Genomic DNA, 14,683 nt, shown 5'->3' on the forward strand with positions numbered 1-14,683 from the left:
AGATTGTAGCTAATCCATGACTCCATGGCCTAATATGCTTGCTAACTATTCCCTCCGGTCCCAAATACAAATTTATTATAACATCAACAGGATCTTCAATATAATATTTTTACTAATAATATCTATAAATTATTTCAATATAATATTTTAACAATAATATCTATAAAATTATATTATTTTAAATAGAAGAGTTATATATTATGAATGTATTTTTCACGATAAATCTAGTAACATCAATTTTATATTATCAATCTATAGATTTTTTAGCTATCGATTATCCAAGAAAAAAAGTTTGATTTTAACTTATATTTTAGATCGGAAGGAGTAAATTAAAATATCTTCGCATTGACAAGAGATAATAAACTCATGCCTTGTTATCAGGTCTCAAGAATTTTTGTACACGATTATGTTGACATTTGCATCTCACTTCATTTTCTTATCCCTCATCGATTATATTTTAGCAGCTCTCTATATATACGCCAATATGTGTCTCTGATCATCACCATTCCTAGCTCGGCCTTGGACTAAGAAATGGCTGCCGATCTCAAGCTCGCTGCCTTCTTCCTCCTCGCCGTCGCCTCGCTCCCTCTGCTCGTCGTCGCCGACTGCGACTGCGAGGCCAGCACGGATGAAGGCAACGACAAGGCGAGGGCGCTCACGCTCAAGATCGTGGCCATCTTCTGCATCCTATTCGCGAGCTCCGTGGGCTGCGCGATCCCCTCGCTCGGCCGTAGGTTCCCGGCCCTCCGCCCGGACACCGACCTCTTCCTCGCCGTGAAGGCCTTCGCCGCGGGCGTCATCCTCGCCACGGCCTTCGTGCACATGCTCCCGGAGGCCTTCGACAAGCTCGGCTCGCCGTGTCTCGTCGACGGGCCCTGGCAGAAGTTCCCGTTCGCCGGCCTTGTCGCCATGCTCGCCGCCATCGCCACGCTCGTTGTCGATACCATCGCCACGGGCTACTTCCAGCGCGCGCACGCCAAGACCGCCACGTCCGTCGGGGACGTGGAGACTTCGGACCACGCGCACGGCGGCCACGGCCACGCGCACGGCGTGGTGTCCGCGATCGCGTCGTCGTCCACGTCCAACGCCGACGGCGGCGCGCAGCTCATACGCCACCGCGTCATCGCGCAGGTTTAGTTCGAGCAGTGCATGCATGATGCATGCACCCGCGTTCATGCATCAAATAAACTTTTACTCCTGCAATAGCATTTTAGCTTATACTTGCATGCTCATTATATATGGATGTGTGTGTTTGCTCATATGTTGTATTGTATGAATTTCTCAAGGTGCTGGAGCTGGGGATCATAGCGCACTCGGTAATCATCGGGATGTCTTTGGGTGCATCTGAGAGTCCCAGCACGATCAAGCCGCTCGTGGCCGCGTTAACGTTTCATCAGTTCTTCGAAGGAATAGGGCTTGGAGGATGCATTGTTCAGGTATGTGCTTTTACTAGAGTGTCCAGTGTCCTGAAACTTAACAGATCACTTAGACCCAGTACACGCAAAATCAGCATATGTAAACTTTCCAGTGTGTTTTAGCTTCAGATTTTGTTCCTTCGACTCTTGGAAAACTCGGAACTTCTCGCAAGATATGAACAGATCATGAGACTATCTAAAAGCTAAGTACAGTGGTGTACTTGAGCACATAAATTATAAAGACCGTTTAATTATGTGCCTCTGCAACAATTAGAACAGCTCCAAATTTCTATTTCCATATCCTAGATTAAGTGGGGGCATTACTCGGTGAACGTTCCTTGGATTCGGATTCAATGAGCACACCGTCTACTATCTTTTTCTTCCTTGTCCTCTTCCCGCCTCCTTCCACCTTCATCCCCTGCGCCTAGCAATGGCTGTCGGTGGCCTAAGCCCCGACGATTGCCCCCATCCCTCGAACCTCCTAAACGGCTGCCCCACCCTCGCCCATTGCAGACCTCCTATCACATGGCCTCCATGGCGCCCGTCGGACCTCTACACCGAATAGGGTGATGTGAGAAATGTTGGGTAAAAAATATTGAATCAACTCTTTGTGTTGTATCAACATGTCCTGTAAACAATGTTAAATCATCACCAGATCCTTAACTATTGAATGTTCACAAGTTAGCAAAAGCCCTGATTAAATTCCTGCTATCTACTTAATTATTCAAATCTGTGTTCAACTACAATATTGCATGCATGTAGCCTAATTACCATTGTGATGTGATATAATTAAGTTGTTTTGGATAAGAGATAAGTGGTTTTAGAAAGGTAATAGATGTGCAGTTCCAACAGTTGGTTCAATTTTAGTTTAGCTGATCTCAAAACTTTCCAATGAAATACCACCGATCTAAATAGGTCCCATTGTTTCTTTTTATTTCCGAATATATAGGACCTAATGTTGTCGGGGAAAAAAATAAAGATTGGTTATACAAAACAATCTTATTCCTAGTTTATACAAAACACAATCAATTTATAGAAAGTTTAGGAATTGTTTCCGATTACATGGAAGATGTACTAATACCACTATTACATACACTACACTCATACATACGAATGCGTCCTCTATCATGCGTCTACGGATAAAATCACTGAACGTTTAATTAGGATCTGCAGCCTATTTGTTGTCATTTTAGGATTTTATGCTTCTTGCCTTTCTGACATGTAGCCCTTATACACGCATGCCAGTGAGAAAACCGACAGGCAATCCTGAAGTGCATGCCATAAAATGGAGCGGCAAATTTCTGAGCTCCCTCAAAAGTCAAAACTTTAACAAAGGCAACAATTAAGAGCGGAAGCAGCACTCATAATCAGAAACATAACACTGATTATTCGGTGATGAAATTTCTTGGTCCGTGCAGGCCCAATTCCGTCTAAAATCAGTGCTGACGATGGCGCTCTTCTTTTCACTCACCACGCCGGTCGGAGTCGTGATCGGCATCGGGATCTCCTCCACCTACAACGAGAACAGCCCCAGGGCCCTGATCATCGAAGGAGTCCTCCACGCCGCGGCCGCTGGGATCCTGATCTACATGGCGCTCGTCGACCTCCTAGCTGAGGACTTCATGAACCCTAGGGTGCAGAACAATGGGAGGCTGCAGCTCATCATCAACGTCTCGTTGCTGGTTGGGACGGCGCTCATGTCCATGCTCGCCATATGGGCCTGAACACTCGTGAATAATGACTCTCGAATACGGTGAAATATCAACCTATTTTCCTGGATTTGGATTTTCTTCTCCATTTTTATCTTGTTCTTGTGAGTAATAATTACTTGATGATTTCTCATTTGTGTTTGTAAAAAGAAGAATATACCAAATTCGATGTAATAAATTGAAGTGCCAACGGCTAAACCCTTACCCGGCCGATTTGTTCAGAATTATAAAAAGAGAAGCAAAAGGCGAACAGTTGTATCAAATCCACTTCAAGTAAAAGGTGGTGTGCTTTTTCTTTGTACCAATCCGTGAAAGCGAAACACTGTAGTTTCCACTCTAGATTATGTCAAGTTCTTTAGGAATAGTATATTTGATAAGATATAAAAACTCTAATGGATGGATACATATTAAGTAAAAAAAGAGAGGAATGAGACTAGTATATATACACAAACACATAGAGACTTGCGATTCCCGTTAATACATCTGGAATTTGTCATGCGAAGATCGATCTTGTATGATACTAGAATGTCGACATGTTACACATATAGACTTGCGATTCCCGTTAATACATCTGGAATTTGTCATGCGAAGATCGATCTTGTATGATACTAGAATGTCGACATGTTACACATATAGACTTGCGATTCCCGTTAATACATCTGGAATTTGTTATGAGAAGATCGACCTTGTATGATACTAGAATGTCGACATGTAGCAACATGTCAAAAGTCTTCTATCAGTTCCACGACGCCGAGACTTTTCATCGTAGAGATATTAAGCATCCTGTTTGTTGTACTTTCCTTCTCCTAGTTTATTATTAGCTAGGTTGGAGATATTGAATTCCTTAGTACGGCACGTTGTTTACAAGCTCTGGATCGTCAAATAGGCGTGAATGGTTATTCGTACGAATAGATTATGGTTTGGTAAATATATTTGATTATTTATTTATACTGTTTTAGTTTGATCTGATAGATACAAATGTATGTATGAAGGTTGACTCGGCGTTGCATCTGCTCATACAGATAGTCACATTTGTGAGGGTCATAAAATCACATTCATACAAGCAACTAATTATAATATCAGCTCTTGCATTCGATCATGTGACTTCAGATTTAGTTAACCAAACAGAAATTCAGCTCAATCTGTCCAAATAAATACAAACAACTAAACACTCTTCTTTACAACAAATATGACTCCGCTTAGTCTGCTTCTATTCAGCCTGCGTATATGGCCTATACAGACAACAGCACATACGGATCCAACGAGGGACCTGGGGCTTAAGCCCACCTACCCTCTTAGCACACTTGAGAGTCCTCCAAACCTCTCCTATTATTTTTAGATATACAAGAGGAAGAAGAAGAGAGTAAGAGGAGGAGGAAAAAGAAGAGAGAGAAAAATAAGAGGAGAGAGGAAGAAAAAGAAATTAAACCCCCTCTAAATATTTGCTCTGAATCCGCCACTTACGGACACCGACCTCTCCTCGTCGTCAAGGCCTTCGCGGAGGCGTCATCCTCACCATAGGGCTGGTGCGCATCCTGCCCGCGGCCTTCGACGTGCTAGGCTCATCGTGCCTAGTGTTACCTGGACACGGACACGGGTGTCGGAATCCGACTCGGACTCGGGTGTCTGATTAAAAAAAATAGACACGCAAAATACAACTTGGAATCCGACACGGGTGTCAGAATCCGACTCGAATTCGAGGTGTCCGGCAAATAAATTTGGACACAGATATCAAGTAACATTGCTCGTGCCTCGTGGACGCGCCATGGTGGAAGTTCCTGTTTGCGGGGATGGTCACCATGCTCGCTGCGATCACCACGGGGTACTTCCGCCGGACAGTCAATAGGAAGGACACACCGTTGTCATGGGCCGACGGAGCTTGCACATTGCGACGGAGACTTGTAGGTCTCCGGCGGGCACGCGCACGCGCACACGCACGGGATGTCCGTTCTCGCACCCACACAGACAGCCAGCGACGACCTCGTGCGCCACCGCGTCATCTTTCAAGTAGGTAGCACGGGCACACCTTGCGCTCTGCAAGAAATAGTGACTAAAGTTGGGTTTAGATTTTCGATTGATTTCTTGGAGTTCATGCCGTGAGTCCAGGCGTTGGAGCTGAGGGTGGTGGTGCACTCGATTATCATCGAGGTGTCCCTGGGCGCCTCGGATTTCTCGAGCATGGTGCGGTCACTTGTCCCAGTGTTGACGTTACACCACCTCTTACTATTACAGCGTCCCTTATCACTATTACAGTATCTCTTATTTTTTCATCTCCAGCAGCTACCCTATTTTCTATCTTCAACTCCTCTTTTTCTCTCTCCGGGCCCGCTGTCAGCCTCTGTGAACAGTATAGTTACAGTGAAGGTGTTGTTTTTCTGCTCCGGGCCTATTGTCAGTCTCTATGAACAGTGTTGCCACAGTACTGCTACAGTGTTGCGAGTGCTACAGTAGTTCCGCAGATTTACGGTCCGTTTTCTCTCTCCGGAGTACTGTAGCAACGGGTACCGAATCTAAAAAATGCCTCCTCTGTTGGAGATGGCCTTAGCACCTGTGTGGTTGTGTCAGTGCGTCATCAATTACGAAGGTTAGGGTTCACTAGATCAAGTGGCCCTGATGGACACCCCTAGGCACATCCGTAAAACACGGTCATGTCGGATCGGCCTGGGCATAGATAAGGCATGGCGGGCATGCTAGCACAACAAGCACAACAGTCTGATGTAGCTCGTTTCTGAAAAATTCCATTAAAAATATAAAAAATAATAGCTCACATGTTAAAAAATCAAGAAAAATATGAAAAATAGATAAAAATACGCTTTATTAATTGGTTATCTCGTTAAAAAAATAATAAAAGAAAAAAAGAGCTCAACCTATGCTCTGAAAATTACACGATTTCATTAAAAACTCCAAATTTTTTCTTGCAACATGTAATATGCTTCATTAAGTGCTCCATTTCACTTATAGACATTGCACATATTTTCTTATTGCATATACTACACTTAGCAAATCTTACATCTTTCCTATAGATTTCTCTGTAGATCTTTTCAAAATGTTGTTATATTGATGATCATGCCCGTGAGTCCTCGATGTCCTGATCCATTGATGGAATTGACTTATTGAAATGGCTAGGAAGTAGCAAAAGAGAGATAGCTGGATAGAGAATTAGATATGTATGGTTGTGAGTGGTTTTATGGGTGGTGCTGTGGTGGGCTGATGGCTATTTATAGGTCAAATAGGCGGAGGGTCATTTTCGGAAAAAATCAAAAAAATCAAAAATAATATGGACACATAATTAATTCTAGAAATGAGTTTTATTGGTAGGTTGTCTCATTAAAAACCTTGGTAGCTAAAGGGAAAATAGTACAACCTACCTCAGAAAATTACACATTCCCATCAACATCTAGTACAAATTTTTGAATGAAGCTTTAAGGTCATTGTTCTTTGTAGTATGTTGCATTCGCGCTTCAGCTTGTTTCTAGTTTTTTCGAAGGTGAGTATTTTCACTATCTCACTTGTGAGACTTGTTCTTCTTTCTTCTATTATCTTTTCAGTAAGACTAATCGCAGCCTCCAAAGAAACACTAGATACGGGCCGTTAACAAATCTCGTGCTAACAGTGAAAGCACTGGATATGTCGACTTGTGCTCATGCCATCATTGCAGTATGTTGAAATTGTCTTCTTCATGGCTCATTTTATCGCTATTGATGATGTATGTTAACTCCCCTCCGGATGTTAGAATTCCGGCGCTCGTAGATGATCATGACGAAGAGTTTGAACTTCTTGATGAAGAAGCACCTCCCCCCTCCCCCTCATGATGTCTTCTTCTTGTTTTAGTGGAGTTCGTTGCAAGTGAACTCCGGCATACTTTGTTTCATATTTACTATAACTATCGAATAACTAAGCACGAACATTAGCATGATAAGTAGAATAATCCTAACCAAGAGCATCACCTAAAATTTGGAGAACTCTACAGAAACCTATGTTTTTTTAGCTCTAGGATCTGATATAAATGCAGAGGTGTACAACAAAGAAATTTCTTTCCAACATTTTAAAATTTTAGATTTCATAAAAACTACACAATCTCCTAGGAGACTGTTATTTTCAAAGTTGTTTAAATAAGTAGGAATTCTAACAATATTATATACAATTAGACAAGATGTTGGATAATAAACTTGTGATAAACTAATAGTTGAATCATAAAAAAAATTCTAGAAACTCTAGTATCTTTTAGGCAACATACCAATACTCTTCCGTGAGTAAAGTTTAACCCCAAAATAATGATAGCGTATATGAATAAATACATCAAATGTGCTCTTATATGGTATAATATTTTTTTTAGCATCAAGAAAGTAGAGTTCTATCTTACCGTTATATCCGCAACAAATTTACGTGGACGCTTACTCATTGCAACAAGTACTGCTTATGTACTGCAATTAGTTAGTTAAAGTAGTTCACAAAAGATATTGCAGTATGAAAATCCTCTAGGTATGACGCCAAGCTCTTTAAATCAGATTTTACTATAACAGTGATAATATGACAAGCATAACGTTGATATAACAAGAAAGATTTAGCATATGTACTAAAGAGCGGGGTAAAAATATCTATTGCTCTAAAGTTTACACCTGCATTGTTGGGAAAAATGCAACCCCTCCCCCCAAAGTCACTTGGATTTTAATTTTTCCCCCATAAGTTGTTTTGTTGTAAAAAAAAAAAAACCACCTAAAAGTTTGGCTTTGTTGCAACCCCTGCCCCCCCCCCTCAAATTCTAAAAAAAAAATCAAAAAAATTCTAAAAAACTAGAGATAATTATAAGACCTTCTATGATTTTTTTTTCAAGAATAATATCCTTTGCGTCATGTTTCATGTTGAGGAAATTTGGAAAAGAAAAAAAGAAAAATATGCAGCTCATTTATTAACTCATGTTATTTTAACTTTGTCATATCTACCATTATTTTTTCTACAAAATTCATTGTTTAAGTAAACTAATAAAAGTGGTTTCACTAATTTTGGAGGTGTTATGGATTAGTTATGAATTAATCTATCTGTAAAACATTTACTCAATTCAGTATGTTACAATAACTATTTTAAGATTTTGTGTATTTTTAGAAGATAGATGATCATGTAAGAACAGTAAAAAAAAAATTGGTTTCATGATTTTTGGATTAGTAAATAATTAATTATGCATTTAACTCGAATTAATAAATGAGCCGCACGTTTTTCTTTTTTTCAAACTTCCTCTCCATGAAATATGATGCAAATGATATTATTTTTGAAAAAAAAAATCACATAAGGTCTTAGAATTGTCTCTAGTTTTTTTTAGAATTTTTTGTGATTTTATTTTATTTTTTAAAATTTTAGGGTTGGGGGTTTGCAATAAAGCCGAACCTTTAAAGAGTTTTTTTGCAACAAAATGACTTTTAGGGAGGAAAGTTAAAATCCAAGTGACTTTTAGAAGGGATTTTGCATTTTTCCCTGCATTATCTAAAGTGATAGAAAATATTTTATTTGTGAACCTAAAGTTTTCAACTACTTGAGATATTTTTTCAGCAATATTTCCACCGGTTTGCGTGTTGTCAATCAACCAAAAATATATTGTTCTCTTTTCTAGTTCCCAATCATTATTAATAAAATGAGCAATAACAATAAGATAATCTCCTCTAAGCCATACATGTACATATGTCTGAGGTCAAAACAACTGAAAATAAACATATTTGCAATATTTCTTTAAGCTTACTATAACACGCATTATAATATTTTACTATATCCCTAGTAGTTGCCTGTCTAGTAATATGCATGAACCTAGAATTATGAGCTTGCTAAATGTAATCTTCAAATGCAGCAGACTCACCAATGTTGAGTGGTAGATCCGCTCTTACAATAAAGAGGAAAAGCTCTTTTCGAGTATTAGCAAAGTCATACTTCTAATGATGAACAGAGCTGTTGGGGTTGTACTGCCGCACCGTCTACTTTATCGCTGCTCCACTCTTTCGCTTGCAAGTTACAACGTGCCTCTTCAAGTGTCTCGTTCCACCTGAGGATTTTACAAATAATTCAATTTTGCAAATATAACACCTAGCATACATATCACTTACCCCGTCTTCATCTCTGTAGATCATTTCAAAGTCTTGATAAACTTCGGACGTAGTGACTCTTGATCTTTTGGAGCCGGTGCTTGCTGACGTATGTGCACTTGTGGAGCCTACTGATGGAGGTGCATGTGCAGTAGCTGGAGATTCATTGCCGTGTCCTTCTGCATCTACAACACTGTTATCAAAGGGGCTATAATTCCTTGAGAGTCCTTGAAGAAAAAAAATCATGATCGTTAAACGTATCATGATAATCATCGTCCATGATGAATGTTGAATGGCAATTAAAAATATCGAACATTTGAGTTAGAAAAGAGATATAATAACATTTCAAAGAATGGAAGAAAGAAATAATATCGATGTAAAAAATTACCAAGATTTCTTCAAAACAGTAGGATGATGATATTGATTTTTTTTCAATTTTTTTGCAACAATTCAAACTAACTTTGTCAAATTTTTGCAAATTTTCAAGAACTAAGAGAGCAAATATTGTTGCTAGTGTGGAATGAGAGGGTAGGATGATGCTCTATTTATAGGTGAAAGTTGTGAATTTTAAAAAAAAATCTGAATTTTTTTAGCCCAAACGGTAAAAAACGGTTAGATGTGTGAACGGTAAAAAAAAATCAAAATTTCTGGTAAATGGGTTAGATGGGCCAAGCACAACCCATTTAACTCATTAATGGGCCAGGTAAACGGGTAAAATGTTCCTCCGTGTGCCCAGTCACATCTCTGCGGCCCTAACAACTTCAAAAGAGTCAGTCATGCCGTGCCGAGCCGTGCCTAATCATGTTGTGCTATGCGTGGATGTCGTGTCGAGGCCTTGGCCTAGACATGGCCCGGCTTATTGTGCCATGTTGTCCTGGCCTGTTAAGCTTCATGTCGTGCCGTGCTCGGGCCGAGCCAAAAACACTGTGCCTTGTGTCGGCGTACTTGGTCAGCTTTAGGGTTCAGCACTCAACAGAATCTACCTATCCTAAAGTTCAATGAAAGCATCGCCACATCTACTTTTGTACTTGTGTTTTATTTTTAGGTCTTGTAAAGTCCACATCAAAGTGTCATGTAAACGTTTCATAATCTATCCCTTTTTTTCATAAAACTCTTGATCATTTTGTTTTACCAACCAAAGTTAGAAAAAGATGTTAATAGTCACATTTGAGATTTTTTTAAAGGGTTACATTTGAGAAATGGGATGGTAGTACCGGGATGGCCACAATATCTAGTTCTTCTGGGCCTTGGCTTGGCTCAACTCGTAGGTCAACCCATGTCAAGATGTTAATCTCTATTATATAAAGCATAAGTTGGCCCGTACATCACCACAACATCACTTCCCCTTTCCCACCCATCTGATAAAAAACCTAAAAAATCGGCCTGCCCACATGACTCCACTGCCACCTAAGGCTTTGTTTGGCAGCTGTGGAATACGTTCCAAGGGAGAATCAAACCACTAGGGGATTTAATTAATCCCCTCCCACCACCCAGTCACCTCCCATGAGGAGAGTTTAATCCCTTGATTCCTAAGGTTCATTTGGAAAGGCCTGGATCAGCATGGATTGCATCAGCCCAACATAGATTCATGCGTGTGCTTACTTATAAATTGGAAACAATGCACTATTCAAGAGTATTAAAAAATAGTCTAAAAATTTATAAATAAAGAAATTCAGAAAAAGGAAAAAAAATAAACAAACCAAATAAAACAGGAAACAAAAATCAAAGAAAATCAGAAAAACCAACACACATGTGCATACTTGAACTCATGACAATACGTGAAATATCTATACATGACTTCAAGTAATGAATTTCATTAAGCCTAAATGTGATGTGTATTACTTTAGCATCTGAAGTAGGTCAAAAGATAACTCTGTTTGATCCAAACATGATTACAGAATGCTAAATATATGTTGAGTACAACGTTTCGCTTCATCTTAAAATTTAACTCCATATTAATACATAAAGTTGCAAACTAGTTCTCTCGTAAGAAAAATAACCTATGAAGATTTTTCTGAACAAAATATTTTGACCGGAATAGCTCCTGGAATGCAATCATGTAGTACCTGAACCAAACAAAAATAATTGTGATGAGAAAATATGTCAGGGAAAACCACAAGTGCACAACAACAGTTACGTCGAGGATAGCACACAAGTGCGCAGCAACAGAACTAATGGATTAAGAAGATACAATGTTCACAAAAAAAGCCTTTTTCTGAAAGTGATAGTGACCAGTCGTTGCATGGATCCAACATTCTAGATCTACTTTTATCACTCTTCTAACTTGGATCATATGGTCACTAGGTTAAGCTCCTTGTTCACTGGATGCTCAGTGTTTAGTTGACTCTTGCCATATATGTAGTAATGGTTATTTAGGTACGAGGCAAGATGCAATATATGTCACTGAAATTAAGTACTTCATTTCAGAGGGAAAAAATTTGACATATCAAGTCAGAGAAGCATGCAATCAGCAGGGCATGCATAATTAGTGCATGCTTGTGGAGTCAGGCTGTTGGATTGGATATATTCATAGTGGGAGCAGTTGGTCAGAAACTAAGAAAACGGCTGCTCCTTTTGAAGAATCTTTAGTGCCAGTGCTGCACCACCAAAATCATAGAGTATTATCTTGGACACTTACAAAAGAACACCAACCCTTTTACCACGATGAGATTGCACATGCGTAACAAATAACAAGAGAGATCGATTCAGAAGTTCAAGAATAGTTTTTCAGTAGATTTTGTGTTTTGTACAGCTTATAGGATATTGTCTTCAGAAAGATGACAGTCGCACTGATTGGAACTTGGGGATATTCCTGGATTGTTGCTTCTATTGTGTCCAGAGGCGGAGCTAGGTTATGGAGTGTGGGTGCATATGCATCCTCTCTTATTAAAAATGCTACTAAAATTACCTCTGATAAATAGTAAATTATTGTAGCTTCGATAAACAGTAGAGAGTCATACACCCCTCCGATGCTGGCTTGGCCCCTTATTGTGTCATGGAGTTCTTCCAGTTCAGATGATAGAGGAAGATCACATATGGCTTAGATAGGTCACTGCTCTATTAAAGTTGCCTAGAAAGCCATTTATCTTTCCTGATAGACAAATGTGGAAGAAAAAATGGAAAATATATTTTGTACAAATAATTCTTTATGTGTGTAAACACCAATTCCTGATAGTTCTCGCTATTGATCAGGGGCGGATCCAGGGGGTGCTGGGCATGCTACAACACCCCCTGCCAGCTTATAATTTCTCATATAGCTTCTTTAGGGAGAGAAGGTGATGTAGGAGGAAGAAGGAGAGATCAGCACCTGTTGTTTGGAACTTGTTTGGATAAAGGAGATCAGCACCTCTTGTTTGGATAAAGGAGATCAGAACCCCTCTCGAGCCTCCGCTGGCTCCGCCACTACTATTGATTATCAGCTATGATGGCAAAAATAACTCAGTCTGGAACTAGCATAATGCTACGATCTAACTGTATGAAAATGAACAATTAAAAGCTAAATCCATTTTAAACAGTAACATCATAAAAGATCAAAGGTTTAGAAGAACCTCTCCCGCGCATGCTGTCTCGCCTGTTCGCTCATGTCCTGTCGGCTGGTTCGTTTGGCCCGAGTCCCCTCTCGCTTTTGAAACCCTAGGTAACCATCGCACCCTCCCGCCGCCGCCACCCCCATCCCGACGCCGTTCAAGACCCTCTAGCTGGAAGACGCTCTGGCCCACCCACCGCTCCAGCGAGGCCTTCCTCTTCACCGACGTCTCCTACCTCCGCTCCCTCCCCTCCCGAGCACCTGACCTCACGCTGCCCTCCTCTCCTTTCCCCTCCCACGTCCTCTTCCACGACGGGCTCCTTATATCCGCCTCCGGCGCCCATGTTAGCGTCCTCGCGATCTTCCCCTTGCCACGACCGAGATCGCGCCGCCGCCACGAAATTCGCCCACAAAGACCTCTTCTACGACAGGTAGTGAGGATGATGATGAGGATGAAGAGAATGATACAAAATTGGAGAGGGGATTTAATAAAGTGAAGAGGCAAGCCAAGGGACATGCAAATCTCATTGATGCTGATGACAGTGACGAGTTAAGAAGTATATGCTCTAATCGTTTCAAAAAAAAAAGAAAGAAGTATATGCCCTGAGAGTGATGAAGATGATATGACTCTCTGGAGTGGCAGCGAAGATGACGATGATGTTCCTACGGAGACACATCCCAGTGAACGCAGTGATTCGTATATTGATAAGGTGTTTGAATTTGACGAGACACCAAAATATCGCACAATCTCAGAGCTGTTGAAAGCTAAGGAACTACAGAGCTATCTCCAGAAAAGCAAGCAAGAAAACGCACGCATGAGGGACCCAAATTTCAAATTTTCTCCAGAGAAAGCCAAAGAGTAAGTTAGTGTCTAGGAGAAAATGGCAGAAACCAAAAGCGAGGAAGAGGAAAATGACAGACGTTGAGCTGAGATAATATAATGTAGTCATCTTCTAGATTCCTCTCGTCAGAATGCTCTCTTCGGAGTTCTGGTGGTAGATGTAAGTTTATCTGAAGTGTTTTTTCTCGGTATGTTGACACAAGCACTTTAAGAAAAGCATCTATGTTCATATCATTTCCATGTCTGTTCGGTTTGACAATTGAATGAAGTTCTGAATTCTTTAGTCTATTTGAATTCAGCAAGAAGCTGGGAACATGACTCTATTCATTTACACTGGAATGATGGATATTTAGTATGCAACTCATGTCAGACTTGATGTTTCTCTATTGTCTTTAACACATGTCAAACTTGATGTTCGTCAATTGTCTTTCTATAGCTTGAAACCTGGGAGGAAATGATCTGTTCAAATTTTTGCTCTTGCATAGGTCCCTTGTATTTGAGGCAGATAACTAATGTCCTTTCACTTCTTTGAAACACTAACAAGATATGTGAGTTGGATCGATCAACTATAGCATTACAGTAACAGATTGACAGCTGACCTTTGTGTCAATACTTGACGACTTGGTTTTGGTTCTGAGGATTATGGTGGCCAGGCTTTATATCGCAGACTTGTATTCCTATATCACTAGAAGCTTTGTACATTTGTCTCCCTTCTGCTGTTATGACGCACTAGCAGTTTAATTCACAAAATAGTTCCATAGGACATATATTTGTTTCCTCACACTGTTCTTAAGTTTAGGCTGTGTTGCAGGACAACATTGTCTTTCTCAGGCTTCTTGTTTGTTTTTCTATAGATCGAGTGTGCGCACATGTGATAACCCAGCCCAACTGAGAGTGGCCCGGTGGGCACGTGTGCGCGAGCGAGTACTATAGCTTCATGACACTGTAGCATTAGGATTTTAGGCATGTATCGTGAGTTGAACTGGAGTTGAACCAACTTAAATAGCCGGTCACTAGAAGCCTAATAACTTCGGTCGAACCTTGTACGTGATGCGAGGCCGAAAGCGTAAGAGGGTTATTATGTATGTATGATTCACCCAACGTGCGAGTGGGGCTAAACCATT

The 14,683-nt window shown here is 40.4% G+C and overlaps 1 protein-coding gene across 1 annotated transcript; it reads left to right on the forward strand.

Moving 5' to 3' along the window:
* The first annotated feature begins 518 nt into the window (after window positions 1–518).
* LOC133885314 (zinc transporter 9-like) lies at window positions 519–3,365 on the forward strand. Its single transcript, XM_062325006.1, has 3 exons — window positions 519–1,131; window positions 1,287–1,436; window positions 2,834–3,365. Exons 1-3 carry the CDS (start codon window positions 532–534, stop codon window positions 3,137–3,139), a joined length of 1,056 nt encoding a protein of 351 aa, XP_062180990.1. The 5' UTR covers window positions 519–531; the 3' UTR covers window positions 3,140–3,365.
* The last annotated feature ends 11,318 nt before the right edge of the window (window positions 3,366–14,683 follow it).

This window comes from Phragmites australis, chromosome 11 (assembly GCF_958298935.1).
Source record: "Phragmites australis chromosome 11, lpPhrAust1.1, whole genome shotgun sequence".
Classification (NCBI taxonomy): Eukaryota; Viridiplantae; Streptophyta; class Magnoliopsida; order Poales; family Poaceae; genus Phragmites; species Phragmites australis.